The sequence below is a fragment of the Orycteropus afer genome, unplaced genomic scaffold, assembly GCF_000298275.1.
Source record: "Orycteropus afer afer isolate SDZICR_OR568_19922 unplaced genomic scaffold, OryAfe1.0 scaffold00163, whole genome shotgun sequence".
NCBI classification, from domain to species: domain Eukaryota; kingdom Metazoa; phylum Chordata; class Mammalia; order Tubulidentata; family Orycteropodidae; genus Orycteropus; species Orycteropus afer.
Genome location: NW_006921750.1, coordinates 5,905,145 through 5,922,376, shown reverse-complemented (window position 1 = coordinate 5,922,376; position 17,232 = coordinate 5,905,145). Strand labels below are relative to the sequence as shown.

The 17,232-nt window shown below is 37.0% G+C and overlaps 1 protein-coding gene across 1 annotated transcript in view; it reads right to left on the bottom strand.

Annotated features, from left to right (window-relative positions):
• Nucleotides 1–503: 503 nt before the first annotated feature.
• Nucleotides 504–17,232, bottom strand: part of NRG3 (neuregulin 3) — a 2,137,828-nt gene continuing 2,121,099 nt past the window's right edge. Inside the window, exons 7-10 of the mRNA XM_042781740.1 lie at nucleotides 13,099–13,226; nucleotides 7,007–7,162; nucleotides 1,268–1,339; nucleotides 504–1,014 (exon numbers count right to left, since the gene is read on the bottom strand). Of these exons, the coding sequence (XP_042637674.1) occupies nucleotides 504–1,014; nucleotides 1,268–1,339; nucleotides 7,007–7,162; nucleotides 13,099–13,226 (867 nt within the window). The remainder of the gene's footprint in view (nucleotides 1,015–1,267; nucleotides 1,340–7,006; nucleotides 7,163–13,098; nucleotides 13,227–17,232) is intronic.

The window sequence follows — 17,232 nt, the reverse complement described above, 5'->3', positions numbered from 1 at the left end:
TTTTGTGCCATTCTTTGAAAATCAAATAGGAAACACTATATTTGTTGACATAACCTGTGATGAGGCTGTCAGATGAATTTAGAGCATTGGCAAGCTAAATGGTAAAAGGCACCTGCTCAGTGGCACCCGCACCTTCAGGATACAGCTTGTCTCTTTGAAACTGTGTAGTCACCAGTGCTTTCTTATAAGGACACTGGAGCTGTTGGACTATGTGTCTGAATTGTCCACATCCATCATCTGAGAGCCAAAGAGGGCAGTGTTGGGACAAACTGAAATTGCATTCAGAATTCTACCCAAAAGCTTTAGTTATAAGCTTTATCCCTCCTGAATCATTTCTTTCCCTTTAAAAAAATATTTTGTTAAAAAACACTATGATATGAGGGTGATAGACTATTTGGTTTCTTCTAAGTAGATGCTCTTAAATTAATGCATATTATTTGTATTTAATTTCCTCTCTTTTCTGTTGAGCAGAACATAGAACACACAGATTCTTACATTTCAAGTCACTTGGTTGATGTGGAGTCTCTTTGTATTTCATTTCTTAAGACATATTGTGCCTCTCGATCTGACTTAGCTGTGGGACTTAAGGGGAGAAAGGCTGTATTTTCATTCGCCCTGTCCTCAGTCTCTACGCTGGTCAGTTCATAGTCATCTGACCTCCTGGAATCGGTCAGAATTCGAATCTGCTCCTGGACAGTTTCTAGCAATGTTTTCACTTCTTGTTGTTCAGCTATAAGACAATCACTGACTGGAATACTAACATTGACAAGGTCAGCAGAATAGGAGTTTTTGCACCATTTGATGCTTTTTTTGACTTCAGAAATCCCTGACATTTGCATGCAGGTTTCCTCTAGACCCACTGAAGGGATGATGGGCACAGAACTTGCCCTTGTGGATGTATATCCCATCACGTCCTTTTGATCCAAACTTTTAAAATAGGGGTTTGTGTCTCTTGAAGGCAGTTGCATATTTATTGATGCATTATGTTGGGTTTTTAAACCATTGGATTTATACCTGAAAAAGAAACAAAAGAGTTATACACTCTGTTCTCCACTGACCTTTTTGCCCTTTTTCAGAGCAATATACAATCAAAAAATCACTTTCCACATGCACCATCTCACTGAATTCTCACAGCAACCCCATGAGACGGAGAGTATGTTCCCAGTTAAACAGAGAAGGAAACTGAAGCTCAGGTAGGTGAAGTGACTTGTCCAAGGTCACACAGAAAATAAGTGACAGACTGAGACTCAAACCCAGGTCTCCTTACTTTAAGTCCAGGGAGCTTTCAACACACCACAGCTGTATAGGCAGGTGGGATATAATCTTCCTGACCTCTATCCTAGAATACAAAGTAAATAGGGATTGAGCAGGTAAGTGTGGTCTTCCCATTGTGACAAACAGGAAACCCATAAAGGTATTATTCATCACTTTGATCACCCTCTTAGCCCTAGTTTTGTCCAGTGGATTTCTTGGGACGACCTTCCTTGAAGATAATCAGGAAGCCTAACATGAAATATCAAGTGTGTATAAGGCTGAGTATTTCTGCTTCATATTGCTTTTAGAGGATCTGAATCCAGTCTCAACTGGGACACTGCTCCACTGCCAGATTGCTGAGTTTGGGGATAGGAGTGGGAGGCACACATTTCTTCTGCTCATCTGGAGTTGACTTGAAGTGGACCCCATAGGGCTTTGCCGATATAACAGCTTTCCTTACCAACCAAGTAAGGAAGGCAAGTAAGGCAGTTTTACTGGTACAGAGTAAAACTTTGTCAAAAATGCCAATGTGCCATTTCAAGCCATTTGAATATGTCAGAATCTAGCGAATTCAGAATCTTACCTGTTCACGGCTAGTGGATTTGTCTACATTGTGCTTTTTAGTGCCAGAAAGTGAGACAAGTATATCACAGATTCATAAAATGTGGTTTTTGGACATGAACAATAGCTGTCATTATATCACTCAATTATTTGGCCTCCAATTAAATACTAACATTTAAAAATAATTGGGCAATCTACTTTTGTAGTGATACCACCTTGGAAACCCAAGGAGGGGTCGCTATGAGTCAGATCCAACTCGATGGCAGTGAGTTTGGTTTTTCTGTTTATCTTCAGTATAATAATCCTTTCTCTTTGACTTATATTATATATTAAATAAAGCAAATTTATACACATACAGAATAATTATAATGGAGTGTGGTGCATGCTATATATACGTCTCAAATATAAGGACACAATGGGAGCAATTTAAAAATCTGTCTCATCAGACGGTGCACAACTACAGGGAATAGATTTAGGCATCTAAATCTCCTCCCCTCTTTCCATAGCTGGCACAGACTTAGCAATCAGTAAATGAAATGAATGCATGATTATATGAATAAATCTTCAAGATAAACACTTCCTTTATGTTCCTGTTAATATCCATTTTCAATCTAAATGACAACAGCTAACATTGGCATAGTGCTTTGTAGTTTAAAAGCACTTTCACCTTTGATTACACCACTGAATTTTCATGAGAAACTTGTGATTATTGTTATTACTATTACTATGCAATGGATGAATAAACAGAGCTAATAGGCATTCAAATGACTTGCCCAACGTAAATATTTACTAAGTGGCAGAAGAAGAGGTTGAACTAACTCATCTCATTCTAACCATTACTACCAAACCAGAGGGTGCTAGGAATGGGCACCCTAAAGAATTTCAGAACTCCTTTTTAGGGCTGTAGAATCTTTACCTGTGCAAACTGCATAGCCACATAGAGGTAACTCCTTGGCAATCTCAGTTCTTTCTGTGTTTTGTGACTTAAAATTTGGGTCTAAAATTTCTCATCGATTTCAAAAAGAAGAAAGGGGATAAATTTCAATCTCTCATGTTCTGTCTTCAGTGCCATCTTGTTAGTATCATTAATTGTATGAAGATATAGAATAGCTGCCTACCAGATTTACCAATTACACAGAGCCAAGAAATATAGCTAGTATAAAGTCAAATTCCACTTAGCTGTCCAAGAGTTTGTGATGGTGAAAAATGCAAATTCTTACACCCACCTGGATCCAAAAATCATTTGTACAACTGTCAGATAAGGTTGAAAATATCTTAAATGATGTGTCAAATACTAGCTTCAATAATTCAAAAATATTACATAACTATGAAATAATCAAAGGCAATTCAAGCTGAATATGGAGTATTCGTCTAATACACCTGAGTACAGAATTGAGAGGACTATGGACTAAAACATACCAGAGAAGAGAAAATTGGCTTGATAAACACACCCAAGAATGTCTAACCAGCCTGGGCTTTGTAAAACTGAAGGATTTAGATGAAAAAAGAATTTGTAGTGAATTATTTATGTGTGTTACCTCAAAATCCAGATACTGGACACATGGCTGGAAATCATTGAAATCTAACACATTCCTATGGCCTGAAGATGGGGTATAAACAATTAGAACTCTACAAGTGTGACTTTTATTTGGTATCAGACATGATTTCAAGTCCCAATGCTGTTACGTGCCCTGGGATGTCAGACACATAACATCCTCTCTGACCCTTAATTTTTTCATCAATGAAAACACCCAGGCAATAATACTAACTTCAAGGGGTTGCTGTGAGGATTAATTGAAATAATGCTTTTACACTGTTTAATCATAGGTCCATCTGGAATCCTTATGTCTTTCAGAGAATTTTTGTGAGTGCTGAAGCATTGGATATTCAAATAGAAGCTGAATATTACTAACCTCCAGAAGATTATTTGAAAAGTAAATTTCTACATATGACTCTAAGTCAGAAGAGTTCTGTATCCCTTTGACAGAAAATGATGCTTTCGCAAGTTTGATCCATGAGTGTGTCATTCATTGAATTCCTCTCATAATTCACCAGAGAAATCACAAGTGTATTTATTCTGTAATTATGTTTCACAGTGGTTAATGCATTCAGCTGCTAATGGAGAAGTCAAAGGTTTGAACCCACCAGTCATTACACAGGAAGATGTGGCAGTCTGCTTCCATGAAGATTTTCACATTTGGAAACCCTGGTAACATAGTGCCTAAGGCACTTGACTGCTAACCAGAAGGCTGGTGGTTCAAACCCACGAGCCACTCCTTGGAAGGAAGATAGGGCAATCTACTTCTGTAGTGATATTGCCTCAGAAACCCAAGGAGGGGTCGCTAAGTGTCAGGTCCAACTCGACAGCATATAACAACAACAACAACATGGGGAAAACCCTACTCTATCCTATGGGGTCAATATGAGTGGGAATTGACTCAACAGCAATATATATATTACATATTAAGTATTACATATTACTTATTTTATATATATATATATATATATATATACACACACACACTCTGGTAGCATAGTGCCTAAAGCATTTGATTTGTCAGTCCAGGGCTACAATTAGGAGAGGAACTCCCCAAGAATCCCCCTTACATCTGATTCCTTCTCTAGGCTACACTAATATGGCTAATGAGGTTAACCTGGGCTGAAGTTAATGCCAATGACAGAAGCCACATACACTTGGGGATCCTAACTAGCAGAAAATACCCACAGCTTGACAAACAAAGAAGGCTGATGGCTCTTGAAAATCCATTCACCACCCAGCTCCACCATCCCCAGGGTAGGACTAGATTTGAAGGGGGCCTTTAGCTGTGAAATTCTATTACCAATCCCATTTTCAGTATAGGGAAGCGTCCAGTCCCCCAGGAGTGGAAAATAGCTATTTTCCAGAACTGAGAATGAAATTGCTTCCTGCCACTCATTGTGTGGAGCACATAGTGTCTTATACTTAGAATTACCATTTATCAACATCTGGTGCATATCACACAAAGGGAAAATACATGTGGCCAGTAATCAGTAAAGAGTATTTTTAACCCAATGGTGATTGAACCAAATAAAACCATCAGCACACAGACAATAGGTGCCGGTATCAGGAGGTTAAAAAAAAAAAAAAAAAAATCAGTGGGAATCTCTGGCCACCTGAAGCTATGTGAATGTGTGGTTCAAGCCTGGGGCAAGAATAGGTTCAAAACATGTTCACCCTGGGGACACAGGGGAAGATGATGCCAGTCCCTAACAGAAAGAGAAGCAGCATGGACTGCATTCCTCTCCATTCACAAAATTCCCAAGCTTGATTCCCTCTCACACACTCTCACTCTAGCATTCATCCCAGATATTACAAGCAGATTTTGCCCAACATCTTCATCTCCTTTAGCAAAGGGAAATATATATACATTCCTAACTAGCAGAAATCATTGTTGTTGTTATGTATCATTGAGTTGGACTGACTCATAGTGACCTCTCCTTAGGTTTCTGAGGTAGTATCACTATAGAAGTAGATTGCCCAACCTTCCTTCTGAGGAGTGGCTCATGGGTTAGCAGTCAAGGGCAGAAATCATCAGTGATTAAAAAAAAAAAAAATATATATATATATATATATATGTGTGTGTGTGTGTGTGTGTGTGTGTATTTAACATTATTAGCAGCAATTATAGGATAAGTGTAATCTCTTTTCAGAAATAAGACAAACTGCTTCTTAATTTCCATTATACTTTTTGAAAAACTTGGCTGCTATGTTGAATTTGCAGCTGTCACTCCAGATGTGTACGAAATGCATTTTACAGTCTACTTGGAATTGCCTCAAAATTACAAACAAAGCCACAGGCTATTTATTTCCTATCCTCTAGACTTTCTAAAGAAATCTTTACTGAACTTACTCCAATAGAGCAAGCACAATTTTATTGCTCTTAAAATTAATGAAAAACTATGATCATTCACGTGAAAAAAAAAAAAAATCTGAACTTCTCTACTTACCATGTGCCATGCTTAAGCTGTTTAAGCACATACATCCACACACACACTGACATGATTATCTATAGATATTTTTTAATATTACCAACACCCCTCATAGAGACTAGCATTGTTTTGTTCTATAAAGATGAGAAAACTTAACCTCAAATGATAAAACTTTCTCAAATTAACAAAGTAGGAAGGGGCATAGATGGGATTTGAACTCAAGTTCACTTAAGTAAGAGGTGCCAAAAGGGCCTGAGTGGTTTATGCTTAGCAGGTAACTAGTGGTTAACATTCTACTCTTTACTCACCATGCCATGTGCCCATTGAGTGTCTGTGTCCACCTGGAGGAAAGGATATCTTGTTCATTGTAAGGATGAGCAGAAGTCAATGGTGACTTGGAAGCCCACCCTCCAACTCCTATACTCTCAATGAACCAGGAGGTCTGAATTCAGCAGACTTTTCATTTTCAACAATGACTTGGACGCATTCAAGTATTCTCCATGGAAGTAAAGGTTGTATATATAGGAGCTCTGGTGGCTTAGTGCCTACAGCATTTGACTGCTAACCAGAAGGCTGGCTGTTCAAACCCATCAGCCACTCCTCAGAAGGAAGGTTGGGCAATCTACCTCTGTAATGATACCATCTCAGAAACCCAAGGAGGGGTCGCTATGAGTTGGGTCGGACTCCCTGGCAGTGAGTTTGAGTTTTTTTGGTTTTTGGTAGCATAGTGCCTAAGACATCTGACTGCTAACCAGAAGTTGGTGGTTCAAACCCACCCACCACTCCTTGGAAGGAAGGTTTGACAATCTACTTTCATAGTGATTTACCACCTCAGAAACCCGATGGGTGTCGCTATGAGTAGGAATTGACTCGATGGCAGTAGGTTTGTTTTTTTTCCTAATAGGAGACCTCTCTTTTTTAAAATTCAAAGATAAATTTCTATTTGTTTCAGTAACTGCATGTTAATATATTGCCTACATATCTTAGATATCTGTACACTTACTTTCTTCCTAGTTTTATACTTTTTATCAAGCTAATATCTTCCTAATTCTGTGTCATACATATTCTCCTAAGTCAGCTCACTTTGTGTGGGACAAGGAAGTAGTAAGTATAAATAAATTATGAAAAAAACATTGAAAAAATCCCAATAAACAATATAATTCAACTTAAGGCTATAACATTAATGACACTCTCCATAAATTCCATTGTCTTTAAGACCTACCCTTGGCAAGGTATTGCATCCTGGTCTGGGATCCTTGATTCTTCCAGTTGTTGATATGCTGGTCCCATGATTCCACCCAGTCGACTTCGACTTTGGGGTAAGGGGGGTGTCCTTCTGAAGGCATTCACATGTAGCATCCCATTCCTTTGCCCTGGGCTACAGCAAGAGGAGAAACTCCTGCTGGGATTAAAGAAAATCAACAAGGAAATCATAGCAATAACCTTACCAGAGGCTGCTCTTATCAAAGATCACATTTAAACTCCAGATATTCAAAGAGGTGGCCAGAAAGGCATCCATGGAATATAGTGTAGGTGGTAGAATTGAATCTGGAATGATTAAATCCACTTTGTCCTTGGAGACACCGAGACAGAGAAGTTTCTGTGTTCTGGCTTTCCAGTTTAGACCACAACTCAACTTTCTAGCTAAAGGTAAGAGGTCAGCTTAAGGAATTCTCAAGACCCAGATTGGAATCCAATGGAAGCCTGATTTTTCAAGCCACAGTAGCTCTCTGCCTATTAGAATAAAAATGTCCATTTTTATTAGACACTGATAAGAACTCTGGTGGTATAGTGCCAAATTAATTTGACCACTAACCCTAAGGCTGGCAGTTCAAGCCCAGCAGCCACTCTTTGAAAGGAAGACTGGGCTATCTACTTCTGTAGAGATACCACCTGGGAAACCCAAGTGAACTGGTTGCTATGAGTCAGAACCAACTCAAAGGCAGTGAGTTTGGTTTGATTTTGATAAAAACTAAACACAGGAAGCCCTAAAAGGATTTATGGGGGAATTTTTCACTTGTGTTAGTGATGGATTAAATAACTTTAATTGACATTCTCTTCTTAATTTATGTGTTAAATTCTCAGTTCATTACTAGTGATTTTCATCAATCTTGAGAAACTAAATTGTTTTTAAGTTTGCTTTTAATAAACATTTCCTTATATTTTGTATTTGACTTGTATATAAAAATACCAAAATAATTATGTTTCATTAAAGAGCAAAATTAATAACAGACTTCTTAAGGATCTTTTAATGTGCAAAACCAAATATTAACCCTAAAAAGCTTGATGCAAGCTGTAAAAACCTGCCAGAAGTTGCTCTGTAGCAATGTAAATTTGTCTTTTCCTGCTAAAAATGATAATCAACAAAACCATCACCACTTGGTTTAATGAAAAAAGACTCCAAGTTCTCCGAATTTAAATTCCAAACAGTTTCTTGACTGTAGGTAGGTAGGTCAAAAAAGAACTCAAAAACCCACTCACTGCCATTAAGTCTTTTCCAAGTCATATCGACCCTTCCTTGGAGTTTCTTGGCTGTGTTGTTGTTGTTAAGTGCCATCGAGTTGGACTCGACTCATAGTGACTCCTCCTTGGGTTTCCGAGGCAGTATCACTACAGAAGTAGATTGCCCCAACTTCCTTCAGAGGAGTGGCTGGTGGGTTTGAACCTCCAGCCTTCTGATTAGCAATCAAGTGCCTTAGGTACTACGCCACCAGAACACCCTTCTTGGCTGTAGGTAGGTCAAAAAGAACTTAAAAAACAAACTCACTGCCATGGAGTCTTTTCCAATTCATAGAGTCCCTCCTTAGGTTTCCAAGGCAATATCTATTTGGAAGTAGATTGCTCAATCTTCCTTCTGAGGAGTGGCTGTGAAAGAGGCCAAATCATTAACAGCCAGACCAGAGGTAACCTGTTATCAGTTGATCTCAGTAAAGGGAGGAGGGCAGGGTTCAATCAATCATGTTAACCAATTATTAATGTTCTATTCTTTTCCCTGCTCTTCTCTTTATAAAGAAGCTTTGGTGGTGCTGTGGTTAAACAATTGTGCTGCTAAGTAAAAGTTGGCAGTACAAACCCATCAGCAGCTCCATGGGAGAAAACTGAAGCAGTCTGCTTCCATAAAAATTTTTAGACTTGGAAATCCTATTGGGCAGTTCTGTTCTGTCCTATCATTTGCTATGAGTTGGTTTTGACTTGTTTGTTTTTTTCTCTATACACAAACTTCATTGTAACTAACTAACTTTGAGCCATTTTACTTTTTTCTAGAATCAGAATCATAGCGACCCCTCCTTGGGTTCCTGAGATGGTACCACTACAGAAGTAGATTGCCCAATTTTCCAATACATGTACAATAACTACTCAAAATAAAAGTTATGCTTCTATTTCTTTGAGATTTGATTATTTTTGACAGTTGTCATCCAAGGGCAAAAGGCATAAAATGGGATATACCTTAAGTCCTAGCAAGGTGAAGCCACTACATGAATCATACAAAACAGAAATATTAGACTCTATAAAAATCTATTGCTATTTTGAATTATTGCCTATTTCATACCCATTACCACCTCTGTCCAACTGGATTCACTCCAATGACTTCATGTACTAGTGAGAATTTAGATATTTTGTGTAGACATGACAAAGAATGCCAGAGTATATGGTCACTCTGATTCTGTAATGTTCAAATAACAAGTGAAATAAGAATTTTGGGTGGATCCTCATTTAACCTGAAAATATCAACACAACTATATAGAGAAAGATGAATACCATTTACTAATTTTCAATATACTATCAAGTTCTAAAGGGGTCAGTCCCAGAAAAGAACATTACTCATATTACTACATTATTTGCAGTTCTGTAACTCTTGTCCCACCAATAATATTATTATTTCTACTTGAGAAATACAAAACAGAAGTTTCTCATATCTTTCTCAAATATTATTTCATGTCAGAATTTGAGAAAGTGACATTTAAATGTAAATAGTTATTTCCCTGATACTGGCAAGGTGACTGACAAAATCTTACATTCCTCAAGTCAACTTTAACTTGTTGAGTTTGTGTAAACACTGGATCATAGTTGACAACATTATTATGCTTTCATTCTTTATTATGATATTTAGGACCTTACAAATGAACCTGTTGAGTCCTAAAATGCCTAACTACGAGGGACATCTAGTTAAGTCACTAAGGTAAAAAGTTAAAGGAGCTCTCTAGTAGCTAATCTCTTTCCCTCACTTCCTTTTCTACTTACTTCATACAATGGCAATAATGTAGACATCAGGGCATGAAGCCTTGGGTGATGGAGTTAGCTGTCTCTGGGTTTGACTCTTAGGTCTTTATGTTAATAGCAGCATGTTATTATGGGAGGCACATGTGTCAGTTAAAATCTTGGAGGGAGAGAGATGGCACTCTCAAATCGAGGTTTTTAAGGAGAGTTTAGTATTTACAAAGATGTGTGCAGCATCCAAGGGAAAAAAAAAAAGAAGTAGAAGAGATACTACTATGCCCCAGGGTTAGTGAAAATGGGAAGTCATTCCTATCGCTTGGAAAGAAAGGACAAGAAAATGGAGTAGATACCAGAATGCAGAAAGAAAGTGAGGAGAAAGTAAGGAGAAGATTATCTGGCAAGTGCCATGACCTCAGGAAAAGAGTCAGAGGTGAAACAACCAAGCAGAGAAAGGAGTCAAAGTATGATGACCTATCTTTTTCCCTCTCCCCTTATACCTCCTGCCAGTGCCTCACACTGTTGGAACCAACAGTGGCCATAGAAAAGGGGAGACTGCTGACCTCTGATTGTACACAGCAGTACAGCGAAAGATAGAAGCTAGGGCTGGAGGGAAAAAGACAATATCAGCACCATTGTTAAGTGCTTCCATAGCATTATTACTGAGATTAAACAAAATAAGGCATGTAAAGTGGCTTGTAGGGAGACTGGTCTATAGTAGGTGCTCAACAAGGTAAATTTCCCCTGGTTCCTCCACTACAACTGACAACTCAAAGGATGATAGTAATCACTAAAAACTTTTTTTTTTCACTGTAAAAAGCCTACGTATGTGTTTTTTATGAGTCATATTGACAAATATAATGCAAAAATATGATATGCTATCAAAATTCCTTCCTAATAAAGGTTTTTATTTTTTATTAAACTGAAAAAATTGGCAATAAATTAATAGCTTTGTTTCATAAATGAATTATCCAAATAAGTTATATTTGCAGTGCACAAAAAGAAATAAATTATTCATAGCTTGTTAAACTATCACAAGACAAAAGTTTACCAATATGAACTGGTAACCTATCTAAAAAGATAGTTCCATACCTACTGATCAATCAGTTATTTAAGTCTTCCATCCCAGTGGCATTCAGGAAGTTAGGGAGCAGTTTGCAGGGTACATAAATCAGTATCTGGGTTATTAATCATGAAAATGCTTAAGTCTACTGTATGTTTTACAAAACAAAAGCTATGATATATTAAACCATAATTTACAAAGTTCTAAAAGCACTTTATAAATCAAATTTTGCTTATCTATAAGGACAAATGTAGGCCAACAAATATTCCATTGTCATTGAACCAAACAAAAAGGAAGGTCACTTCAATACTTTTTGATTTAATCTGAGTAACTGCTAGACACCAAAGAATCCAAATTTAGGAGGGGATATATAAACTGCCAATCAGTGGGAAAGAAAAGAGACTACCATTCAAATATTTTAGAAGCTGTTTTGTTTTTTTTTAATCTTAACTTTACAATTGCCATGGCACAATGTACTACTAGAGAAACACTATACTGAATTTTATTTCACTGGGTCGAATACAACTTTAATATATAATCAACAGAGGAAAATACTGTTTTGGAGAAAATATCTGTCTTTTTAAAGGCTGGTAATTTAGGGCCTCTTTCCCTAATTAAGAGAACTTCCATTAGGCCTGTTGCTGTTGTTGTTATTTGCCATTGAGTCAGCCCCAACTCATAGCACCCCTCCTTGGGTTTATGAGGCAGTATCACTACGGAAGTAGGATTGCCCAACCTTCCTTCCAAGGAGTGGCTTGTGGGTTTGAACCGCCAGCCTTCTGGTTAGCACTCAAGTGCCTTAGGCACTATGCTACCAGAGCTCTCTCCATTAGGCCTAGTAAAATGAAATATTCCATTCCCAAGAAAATATTCTGTAAATGCCATAACTGATGTAAACTAAAACTTACCATTAATAGTTAAAACAATTATCCAAGAACCAAGTGTATTTCAGTCCTGAGGTTAAGATATTTAAACCATTTTTTTTTAAATTTGGCAAATCTGTAATATTTCACTCTCCTTATTTAAAATACAAATAAAAATTACCACTTGAAAGTAAATACAGTCCAAAACAGTAAAACTTCCCATATGTTCAATGAGAAGCAAGGAAAATGTGGGCTAACATGTACACTGTGATGGTGTGCAGTTTGAGAGGAATATGTGAATACAAAGGGTCGCTAACATTAAGTTTTCACTCCTAGGAACAAGTGTTATTTTTTTTCATATTTTAATTATGTATGTATTTTTTTTAAGTACCATATTTCTCACTAAGAAAAGGAAGCTTAATACTTTGAGAAATTTCTGTGAAAAATGAGATATATATTTGGATACACATACACATTGGTTCTAGCATTAGTTCCAAATTGCCATTTGGTCTAGAACAAATGCCTTCAAATCTCAGAGTTTCAGATTTCTCACCTATAGAACATATGGTGTGTATTAGGAGATGCTAAAGACCCATTATTCATCTTCAAAATGACACAAATTTTATCAAATATATATTTTTTTTGTTTTTGGCTTTTTCTACATAAGAGTCAATTATGTGGTCAGCTCATAAGAGTGTCACCCCAATGATAATAGAAGTCCATATAGACCAAGGAGAAGATTTGCTAGGCTTTTTCCTCTGGAAAGTAGTCTTTGTGTGAGAACCTGAAGCATGTAACTGCAGTTGCCTAGAGAAAATTAATCATTAACTTTGCAAAGGGAGATGAGGCAGGGTAAGAAAAATCATGTTTTTAATAGTTTTAATCTTATGTTTTTAGAATGTTTTGTTTTATTCATTGGTCAACATCTATAGTTTTGAGAGGTATTGTTAATTATTACATTGCACATTGTACAGGGACATTGCCATCAGGTTGGTGAAGCTGGCATCTTTGGTTTACCTGCTGTGATGTGTTCAAGACTTTGCTTCATGAAGAGCTAAAGGAGAAGCAAGAAGTATCATCTTTCCTGCATAATGTCACCATCCTTGTTATGTGTTATCTGTTATATATAGCATAAATGCACCCACTCCCACAATGATTAGGTGCTACCTGTACCTGTGGTGTTTGACAGACTGGCTTCCTCTGTCATGAGAAGGTATCTCTGGGAAGGACTGGGGGCCAGCAAAACTTGACTCCATCATTTTCTCCAATGCCGTCACAGGATGCCTTTCCACTTTGGAATACTGTGAGGAATCACATGTGCAGAGATGAGCTGAGGATAAGTAGTGAGAGGGGGCTATCACGCTGTAGTTAAGTATGGAAATTTACCAAAAAGTCAGTTTTTACTAGTACACCCGATCACAATAATGGTAGATACAAAACTTGTATCTTGTTTTTCATGTTTTGAGTGTGCTACCACCTCAACTCTCCCTGTGATTAGATAAGCTCCATTCAAGAGGGTGGTCACTTGGAGCACTGGAGAGAATGGGCAGTTTTCTGAACCAGTATCCTCCCTAGTTCTGACAATTTTCTTTTTTTACAATTTTCTTTATTCATAATTTTTTGTTTCACTAAATGCACATAGACTAAAACATACCAAAAAACCAAACTGGCAGTGAGTTTGGTTTTTTGGTACTCTATGTGCATTTAAGGGGAAAAAAAAAAAAAAAAACACCAGAAAATTGTGAATAAGTGGACGACTAATAATAGGGGTTTAATAGATGCTGTAAAAATGAAACTCATATCATTGTCAGAACTAAGGAGGATACTAGTTCAGAAACCTGCCCACCATCTCCAGTGCTTCTTCTTTCAGCCTGTTACCAGGTAACTATGGCCATGTCTAATAAGAGAATCATATATTCATATCTCATTCTTTATAGTTCTTACCCCTTGGTTTCACCTCTAGGTATGATATATCATAAACCAATGAAGTCTAAAGAAAGCTTAAAGAGATGGCACATTAACAAAAACTGTGCATAAGGGAAACATTACGTGTCACCTCCACTGGACAGTAAATTGCCTTCAACTTCAACACTGTCTGGGCACTTGACAAGTAATGAGACAGTAAGAATTTAGTAAGTGTCCCCTTTAGAAACTATAGATGAAAACTATCACTGGTAATGGCTTTTTCATACTATTAACCAAACTAGAGGAGGTCCGATAGAGTATTGCCTAAAGCATTTGACTGCTAACCAGAAGGCTGGTGGTTCAAACCCACCAGCCACTCCTCGGAAGGAAGATTGGGCAATCTACTTCCATAGTGATATCACCTGGGAAACCCAAGGAGGGTTGCCATGAGTCAGGTCCGACTTGATGGGACATAACAACCACAACCAAACTTGAGAAACTTTGGAATTCAGATATCTAGGATGAAATGAATTATCAAGGTGCAAATTTTAAGGTTGTTCTGAGCAAGTGTAAATTTTGCTAGATTTTTTATTCACTTCAGAAATAGTGCAGCTAAATGAAGAACTAATGTGCTCTGTAACCTTTCAACCAAACTGCAATTAAAAATAAGAAAAATAAAGTAAAGGAGCTAGTAGGATAAACAAACACAAACATTTAAGTTAATTAATCTTTCTGAATCTCAAGTCTATATAACTCAGTGCTATTGAACTGGATCCATCTCATAATGACCTCTTCTTGGGTTTCTGAGGTAATATCACTACGGAAGTAGATTGCCCGACCTTCCTTCCAAGGAGTGGCTGGTGGGTTTGAACTGCTAGCCTTCTGGTTAGCAGTCAAATGCCTTAGGTACTGTGCTACCAGTGCTCCCCCAACATCAATTTATAAATTTTTATCTACTTAACAACATAGATCCAAAATATGTAGTAAAATTAACAGCACAACATAGAGAAACTGGCAAATTTATAGTCATATTGAGTCTTTCTTAATTGTGTTCTGGAAACTGACATATCATGATGGTACTTCAAATCAGAGTAGAAAATTTAGAATTTAAGAATAAAATTACTGGAGCATCATGCAAATAAAATACATTTGTTGCCTACCGTACTTCATGGAAGAAGAAAAAATCAGGTTGATTAAAGAGCTAAATATAAACAACAAAAATATAAATATATTAGAAAATTACCAGACTAATAACTGATATGGGATATAAAATCAAAAAGAGATGTCTGATGTAAAATAAAAATAGCTGAAGCAATTATAAAGTTCTAAGTTAACCTTTAACATAGCTTCAATCTATTGCTTAGAAACCAACCCTATTATTAGGTTTTGTAGTTAGGCTAAGACTGTAAATCTGTAACCAAACTTTATCAAACACTTTTGTGTTATTTCTCCAAGAGATCTAATGCACTGAGCAAGGTGATGTTTAATAATCTGTTTCCAACAGTGCCCATCATGTCATAGTCATGTTGTTGTTTTGAGACAGTCCTATAACCATCTCAGAAAATAACAAACATTTGCAATTGTGTCTATTAGTCAATTAATGTATCCAATTGTATTAACAAAACCAATAATGTTAAAGGTCACACTTTGCTTTGTCCCAACTTTGACTGACTCAATCACTGTAATCAATCAAAATACTTCATATTTCCTCTTATGGTAGTAGAATTATGTGTGAATAGAATTATCTGCCCCTTCCTGAGATTCATGAGCTTCAAACACTGAGGTTTTCATGATTGCCCATTTGAATGACATATTGGCTTCAATAAATCAGTTTCCTTTCCTTTCACAGAGTTAAAAACTTTTTCTCTACCAGATTTTGGTCTAATCTTTCAGGATTTGGAGTTATTTCCTGGAACTTAAAAACCACCAACAGGGGGCCCCTTGAGTTTCCCAACTTTCTTGGACCTCTTAGGGTCTGTCTGAGGTGAGTTCCTCCTGAACCGAACACCAAGCATTTCAGCACAGTTTGTTAGGCATTTATTGAAGCTGTTCTTCTCCATTTTTTACTTTGTTATTCCTGGCTGAACAATTCTGTGGGTGTTTGTTTTCATCTGCAGTTTGGGTGTCACAAGATTACCACTGACTAGTTGTATCCTGTGTTAACATTCATCCATCTTTTGTTTTCTGTATCCTTATTTTCTAACTCATGGTCTAAAAGGCTGCTTTCTTTTGTTTTCTGCTCATGGTCTGAACATTTTGATAGGAAATTTGACTGTGACAAGTCTGCCATTTAGTGGATGAAAAGTATAAGGCCCTTGCATAAACCTTCTCCTTTCCTTTCTCTAGGGACTTATCGGGCTTAGCACATCCCTGGGTTGCCAGCACATGTTGTTGTTGTTATGTGCCGTCTAGTCGGCCCCAACTCACAGCAACCTCTCCTTTGGTTGCCAAGACAGTATCACTATGGAAGTAGATTGCCCATCCTTCCTTCCAAGGAGTAGCTAGTGGGTTTGAACCTCCAGCCTTCTGGTTACCAGTCAAGTGCCTTAGACACTACGCCACCAGAGCTCCCATTTTATGACACAGAAACATGCACACTTATGCATATATACATGCACACACACACATATATTTGAGTCTGCTGATAAATATGTTAATTAAACCACTTAAAGAGCTATAAAAGAAATTAAATGTTTACGAAGAAAAGGAATTTATTTAATATAACCAAGTTTAATCTGTCTAGATAAAATTTGATGAATTAATTTAAAAGATTTCTAAGAACGATTAGTACCAATTAACATATAAAGCAGAGAACTCAATACCTTACGGTTAAAATAACAATTTTATTTGATCACTGGGTTAAAGTGTCAATTTATTCTTTATGTAAAGTGCCTCAAAAGCAAGTGTTCAGGTTTTCATTAGAATAAGATTCCTAAGTCAAACCAAACCACACGGTTTTAGTTCAATACCAAGGTTTTCACATTTAAAATATTGAACTTAAATAACAAGCACTGTTTCTTTGTAATGTAAAATAAAATTCTGATAATTTTGAAACTTCCCAGGAAGGCAACCAAAAATATTTCTTTTTGTTTTGTAAAGGGAGAAGTGCTGAAAAGGTTTATTTATTATACTATGAATTATGTAAAAAATGTCATCAGATCAGGAGACGAGCCAAATTTTCTTTGAATTAAATTTTATATGTCAATAATGTTTCTTTGGTTCTAAACAGCCGGCACAACACAGTGTTGTGTCATATATTCGGAAGGAAGATGGGGCAATCTACTTCCGTAGTGAAACTGCCTCGGAAACCCAAGGAGGGGTCACTATGATTCAGATCTGACTTGACAGCACATAACAGCAACAACTATATATAGTTTGAGTCTGCTGATAAATATGTTATAT